The sequence below is a fragment of the Magallana gigas genome, chromosome 8, assembly GCF_963853765.1.
Source record: "Magallana gigas chromosome 8, xbMagGiga1.1, whole genome shotgun sequence".
Classification (NCBI taxonomy): domain Eukaryota; kingdom Metazoa; phylum Mollusca; class Bivalvia; order Ostreida; family Ostreidae; genus Magallana; species Magallana gigas.
The window spans coordinates 11,218,988-11,226,046 of NC_088860.1; the positions used below are offsets into that span (position 1 = coordinate 11,218,988).

Sequence of the window (7,059 nt, forward strand, 5' to 3'; positions counted from 1 at the left end):
GACAAGCAATGCAATAAAAATAACTCAGTAGTGTATGATATACGAAAATATTTATGTTTACACACAGAAGTATTGTTGTCTACGAGCCATCTATTGTTTTTAAAATCAAACTTGTTCGGTTTCAAAGTGTTTATATCAATTTTAATGAAAACCATTTTTTTAAAAACTTGCTTGAGCACAAATTGATTATTTAGACCATTTCCAGGAATCTTGTTTCTTATATGGATTTCCAATGAGATGTTAAGTTTTACAAATTATGAGATTTTGAAAATAGTTTATACTATGGCGAGTGTTTGAAATAAGTAATCATATATTAGATAAACATTTTCTTTTATATGCATGTATTTTGGTCGAGCATTAATTTTCCAAATACACAAGTTAAGTGTCCTAGATAATACAAATGAGCTTAAATAGTGTCATAGACCTGATATTATTTTTAAGAAATCGTCAGTTATTGGTTAAGTTCTAGTATACTGTAGATTACATCGTGCAATTATAATATCCGTACAGTGAAATTAGCGATATTTTGTATATTGTACCCTTTTAAAAATAGTATGTAAATATAATTTTGCACAGTTCCCCGAAGGATACCTTTCAGGATTCCCCGTGTGTAAAAAGGGAAAAAAACACAGCTCTGTTTATTAGGAAAAAATGAGGAACTAACAAACAGAGCGATACGTATAGCATTCATATCACGCTTTTCTAATGATACCTTAACATGTAGAAATAAATGATTATCAATAATGCGGTTATTGCATTATTACAATATAGCTTTCAAGGCAAAGGTCGATGAAGAAATAAATCATTGATTTTACCTCTCCAACACAGTGTGGATTTTAAACAACCTTCTACAAAGAGAAACCGCGGTTCGATCACTTCCAATGTTTGCTCATGCTAGTTTTTTGTGTTATTTTTTATTCATGGTTTTGAAATGATTTCAAAACTTGTGTCAGTCAGAAATATTTTGGGACTTATTGGCATTGGACGACGTTCGACATGGCGAAAGTTGGGTATGTTCATTAACTTTATCTTTTCACAAGGCATAATGTGTTTATACATGTTAACACATGAAAAAAGTAATTGTTTTAGGACAAAAAATTGTCTTTAACATGCTTCCTTTAAACTACTAGGCCGTAGTTTTCGAAATTGTAGATGACGGAATTCTTACCTCATCGTATTTTTTTTTCTAGAATTGACGAGCAGACGATAGATGAGAGCGAGCAAGGTAATGAGGGATATAATACGTCGATAGGCAAATCTCATGTAGATAAATTGTGTCCATCAGACAGGACAGTTGTAATAATACATAGGCCTAATTCATCAAACATGAAGCTCAAATGTTCAAGTGTTTAAGAAGACACAAATTTTAGATATATCCCAGTCTTCTATATATCCAGCTAGAGAGAAAAACTAAGATGAGAGAGAGAGAGAGAGAGAGAGAGAGAGAGAGAGAGAGAGAGAGAGAGATAATTGACTGGGGCGTCCACATCACATTGACACATCCATATCATTCGATGTATCGGAATTGGAGATACCAATGGTGTGTTTATAATGGTTGAATTTAATTTCTGATTCTTATTAAAGATTTTAGCGAGAGTCTGTACATTGAGGACAATGAGCACAAAGCGGATGTCAGTTTCGACACAGTTGCTGGCTATGATAATGCTCGCATGGACCAATGTAAGTACACCTTTAGAAGGAACCTCATGTTCGATTCTTATTGAATATATGGGTGAAAAATATATCGTTTAATGTTTTGTGTCGTTCTGCTGTACAACTTATGTGCACCTTTTATAATAGATTGTATCAATATGAATTAAACGCACAACCCCGCTTCATAGTGACCATTTTTAACTGAATTAGAAATCCAATCAATTTTAACCCGAATGTTTTAAAAATCTATAAAAACTTCTTTTTATTACATTAGATATATATTATATACATTCATATTAATATTTCATTAAAATTCTTGTTTGAAGTTCGCAGAACTGAAGTGAAAACGATTAAAAAGGCTATGTATTAAAATACATTTAAAGATATTTTACTTCTAATTAAAGCATCCAGCATCAGCGCAGTCATCCCATTTTATCTTGAACTTTTCATAAATCTCCTCAGCACTTGATATTAAGATGTTTCTATATATATTTTTAGCTCTTCTTCCCCCTCCTCCCACGGTATTTGCTCCTCCTCAGGACTATGTACAACCAACATTTACAAGGTAATAGTTGTTATTAAATGAAATATCGAAGTTAAGTCAACTAATTCGGAAAACGGCACTGTGGAAAGAAAAGAAGGAAACAAAATATGATGGGTATGATAGAAAAGAAATGTAATGTCGTTTGTATATATTTAAAGTGCGCCTGTTATAACAGAAGATACCGCCAGAAAAGCCCTGATTGAGTTTGTCTCTAAACAAACTTGCTGGGGAACAGGAACAGCCAAAAGCCTCACTTTTGAGAAATTACAATCGTCCACGTCCTATCACGTAAGTTTATTTTCTACAAAGATAAAAACATCAAACGACGTTAAGAATTTGAATAACAAAAAAAAAAACACCTAAAGAAGTAGATGCAACCTATTATAAGATTTAACTGCCTCTAAATGGAGGTCGGTTTGCTGAGTTATTAACACAGAGAAATCACAAAAGTGAATGATGAGAAGATAAAGCACATAATTTCTGAATACTTTGCATTAAACGTCATTTTTTTCAGTACTTTTTAGAAACTTTTACAGAAGAAAGAACTTCTAAATGGGACCACGAACCATTTCGAGGTACTTTTTGATTAATAAAAATAAATCGGTAGGGTATAATGTACATATATTATTTTTAGAATATAATTTTCATAAATGTCAAGCTCAAAAGTAATCTAAAGAAATTATTAAACTTTTTTAATTCCATAGGAACCTGACATATGTAGTCTCTTATCTATGATGAAACAAAGCGCATTATATTACGAACGTCTCGTCAGGTCAATCTGATAATATAGATCCATGGCATCATATATTATCCTATGTTTTATGTACATTTTGTAAGAATAACAAACATCAAAAAGAGTTATAACTCTCCTTTCGTTGTCCAAAAAGCTAGAATTTAATTAAGCTGACTTAAGTCAATGTATTTCAAACCAAAAGATTACTTACATTTACGGTCAGGTGATATGAGTTTAGAAATTAAATTCAATATTTCAATAAAAATAAGCAGGTCTTAGTACGCAAATGAACCTACATATAATTAATTAACTCACAGCTCTGCGTGTGGAAGTATACAAACATTTCTTGAAACGGAATATGTACATGTACGTCAAAACATTTATTGATCGGAGAAGTAAAAAACCATTAGAAAGTATATTTGTTTCTACAATTGTTTTCCGATGGCGTTGTGCAGTATCTTTTTTGGATCATAAATCACCGAGAATTTTCGACAATATGATTGGTAGTTTTCATTAACTTCATATACTTTTCTGATTTAAATTTAATTGCTTATTAATAGTAATCAAAAGTCATCTGTCAAAAAACAAATTCAAAATGCCAGTATAAAAGAAGGGTCTTGTACATTTTTTTGCGTAAACATAACCTTCTTCACAATACAAGTAATAACTAAAGCGTTTTATGAAGCAATTTAATACTTAGATATTTGGAAATGACGTTTTCGTCAATTATTTCAGGTCAGTTTGTTGACGGATCACAGAATGGACCTGCCCCTGGTCCCTGGGAAATTCCTGCAACGTTTAAGGAGTTTTTCAAAAACGAAACTCAGCATCATGAAGTACCCCACACTGCCTTTGTTAGGGTCAGTTTGCAAAAAGCATTTGTTTGAAAGTTTGAATGAGAATTTAATTAAGGAAGCCTGGTGGTCAACAGATTGCCAAGCAGATCTGCCTCCATTTTTTATGATTTGTTAGCCATAAACTAAAATTCCAAATTTTTTAAAATAATTTTCTAGCCCTATTAGGAAGTTTAAACTAATAACTATATTATTTACAGGAACTGCATTTCATTTCAGCCTTGTTTTAGATGTGAAGCAAAGGGAAAAGTAAAATGCGATCGATGTAATGGTAGCGGAAGGGTAAATATAAATTTGATCAAAATTAAGGTACTTCACTACAGCTAGACTTATACTTTTTAAGACACTACGTCACAATATGGCGAATTAAATGTTTTGTTAAACTATTTGTATCAATCGAATCAGATGTATATCGTCATAGCTCAGTGGTTAAAGTATCAGGCTTGTGAACCCCAGATCATGAGTTCGAATGCGCCTGGGCTTTTGTTTATGTTAACTAAATGAAATTTTTGAAACTATCATTTTTTATCCAAAATTGCACATTTTTTCGCCTATTTGACATATGATACCTCTTATCCATCATGCTTTCTATTATAATCAAGTAATTTTCTGCTGATTTGAGGAATTATTTCAAGGTGTAGTGAGGCACCTTAATTTAACAAATCAAGAAGAAAAACTAATTATGTTCAATCAGAATAAAAAATCAATCATTGGGGAGCAGTTGAGTTTTTGGTATTAATTATAATCGATGTCGAAATGTAAGATGAATAAAAATCATCATCAGCGAAGCCTAAATTTAAGCTCATGTTTAACCCCAAAGAAATTAATAAAGTAAGTTAAAAGACATCGTTTAAAAAAAAATCTAATTGTATGTGATTGATACGATAAGCTCTGTGTACAGGTGAAATGCAGTTCTTGCGGTGGCCGGGGTTCAAAGACGGTGACCCGCAATGGTAAAAGCTGCAGAGTGAGCTGCTCCTGGTGTTTTAATGGAAGAGTCACGTAAGAATCATAGCTTTGATTAAGAGGGTTGGATAGTCGTGACCGTTTTGGGGGCTATATTCACCTCCTTATGAAGATGAGCTCTGTAAAAAGATTAAGAAAAAATGCGCAAATTTTAAAGCTAAAATATTTGAAGTTTTTGTTTATTTAATGTTATTTATTGTTCAAAAAAATATCATATGTCAAAGTTTAAGGCAGGTCTGATGGTAATTTGATTCACAGAATCAAAATATCTCATGAAATAATAAAAAAAAAGATTTTTACAAATATATCTCGTGAGAGGCGACCGTATTCGGAACTTTGACAAATTCAAAAAAATTGATACATAAACTAAGAGGAGGAATAACGTCTCTAGGATAACGACAATGCTTTAAAAATGAAATTTTTTGCGCCAATATTCGCTAAAAAATATGTTTAATTATTATGATTAGCAGATCATTTGGATATTAATATCTATAAATACTATATTAAAATGTTGGTTTTTTTGTTTGTTTAAGATGTTCAAATTGTCGCGGTAGTGGCAAAGTACGCTGTCCAGCCTGTCAGGGTGAATGCAATCTTAAATGGTTTATCAAACTCATCATTAATTGGTAAGTTATGCATCGATTGCTTGAAGATCAGTCACTGAGATTATGACTCATTTGAAGACATTGAGATAGGCGGCAGATCCTGTTTTCAGGGTGAATAATGTATCGGAGCATGTTATAGAGAGGGGGACGATACCAGCTTATATGATCTCGCAGACCACCGGAACTCTTGGTTTTAACGAAGTGCAGCCCCGGGTATTTTTGTTATAAAAAGATATTCGAAATATACAAAGAAATTAATTTCAAAGTAAAGGATTTATTTATTTATTTAATTTTATTTATTATTAATTCATAAGGTACAGCCGGTAGCTAATTTTCCGGTAGCGGAAGTAAACGAAGTGTCCCACAATTTTGTGGGCAGTCATCAGTTCCCAATGAAGAGGATTCACATGCAGGTATTTAAGATTCCATAATTCATACTTAACACTTTATATTGATTCTTTTAATGGAGAAGAATGCCACATTTTACCCAAAACAGCAGATCCATCTATTTTCTATGTAAAATTTGGGGGGTTTTTGTTCAAGCAATTCATTTTGATTTGATGTTCGGAACTAAATATGTCGTCAAATGTTCGATGACTTTGCCAAAGTTATTCCATATGCATTTAGTAATGCATATTTCTTTCTTTGAACGTTTTTGCTAATTAGCATTATCGTTGTGTTGATCCACAATCTCATCATCGTGGTTTTTTGTTGATATGATTATCATCATCATCATCATCATCATCGTCGTCGTCGTCTTCGTCATCATGCGGTTTCTCAGCAAAGAAATGATACTACCAAACAGCCGTTTTGGTTTATGTTATCACAACGATCTCGTTATTTTGTTAATTTCAGCACCACATGATTCGTATGGTGCCAGTGACACAGTGTGTCTGCAGGCGCCGGGGGAAGGAGTTTACCTTCTTTGTTTACGGACTGGAGAACAAGGTGTATGGACCCGACTATCCCGACCAATGCTGCTGGGGATGCACTATTCAATAAATTTATATAATGACCTCAAGCAGCTGGGAGTTTTTCAAAATTAAACAGACCTTTTGTTTTATAGGGGATTTTGTATACCTTTGATTATCACAAGTTTTGTTGTTAGCTCACCTGAACAAAAAACTAAAGATAACTATTTTGTTTTACTTTTACTATCATTTGTGATTAGAGAATGAATATTTTCTTTTGAAACATAATATATGAGCATGGATTTTTTCATTTAGGTCCATTTTAGCAATGTTTTAGGTATGGCTTTTCATGAACAATTAAAAAAGAATTAGGATATATATATATATATATATATATATATATATATATATATATATATATATATATATATATATATATATATATATATATATATATATATAACACTTCATTTATGTGCCAAAGAATTAAGAAGTGCATTAATTTGCATTTGATTTTAAAAGTTTACTCGATTGTTCTTGATCTATTAAAGAGAATATTTCAAACTTTGTTCATGTCATGTATATACCGGGTACAATTATTTTTTTCCTAAAAAAAAAGTTTCACGATTTCCACAATTTATATATGTTGAGAAATTGTGTAATTAAACAGTTCATAAATAAGAACGCATTGACCAGTTTTACTATGGACTGCGAACGATGGCATTGTCCAGCCGCCTAACTAAAACTCATTTTTTGAAAGTTGTCTAATTAAAGTTGATTTTTTATAATAATG

At 31.9% G+C, this 7,059-nt stretch overlaps 1 protein-coding gene across 1 annotated transcript; it reads left to right on the forward strand.

The window, feature by feature from the left end:
* The first annotated feature begins 521 nt into the window (after window positions 1–521).
* On the forward strand, window positions 522–6,633 carry LOC117690128 (protein SSUH2 homolog). The gene is made up of 13 exons (XM_066068001.1): window positions 522–1,010; window positions 1,191–1,225; window positions 1,585–1,680; window positions 2,152–2,218; window positions 2,356–2,485; window positions 2,712–2,772; window positions 3,666–3,790; window positions 4,004–4,066; window positions 4,686–4,786; window positions 5,284–5,376; window positions 5,466–5,568; window positions 5,670–5,768; window positions 6,211–6,633. Exons 1-13 carry the CDS (start codon window positions 997–999, stop codon window positions 6,355–6,357), a joined length of 1,134 nt encoding a protein of 377 aa, XP_065924073.1. The 5' UTR covers window positions 522–996; the 3' UTR covers window positions 6,358–6,633.
* The last annotated feature ends 426 nt before the right edge of the window (window positions 6,634–7,059 follow it).

Excerpts from the sequence above, each read along its gene's own strand:
- LOC117690128 (XM_066068001.1), top strand. Across the intron at positions 2,773-3,665 it reads GGACCACGAACCATTTCGAG|GTCAGTTTGTTGACGGATCA; the intron begins GTACTTTTTGAT and ends CAATTATTTCAG. Across the intron at positions 5,569-5,669 it reads TTAACGAAGTGCAGCCCCGG|GTACAGCCGGTAGCTAATTT; the intron begins GTATTTTTGTTA and ends TTAATTCATAAG.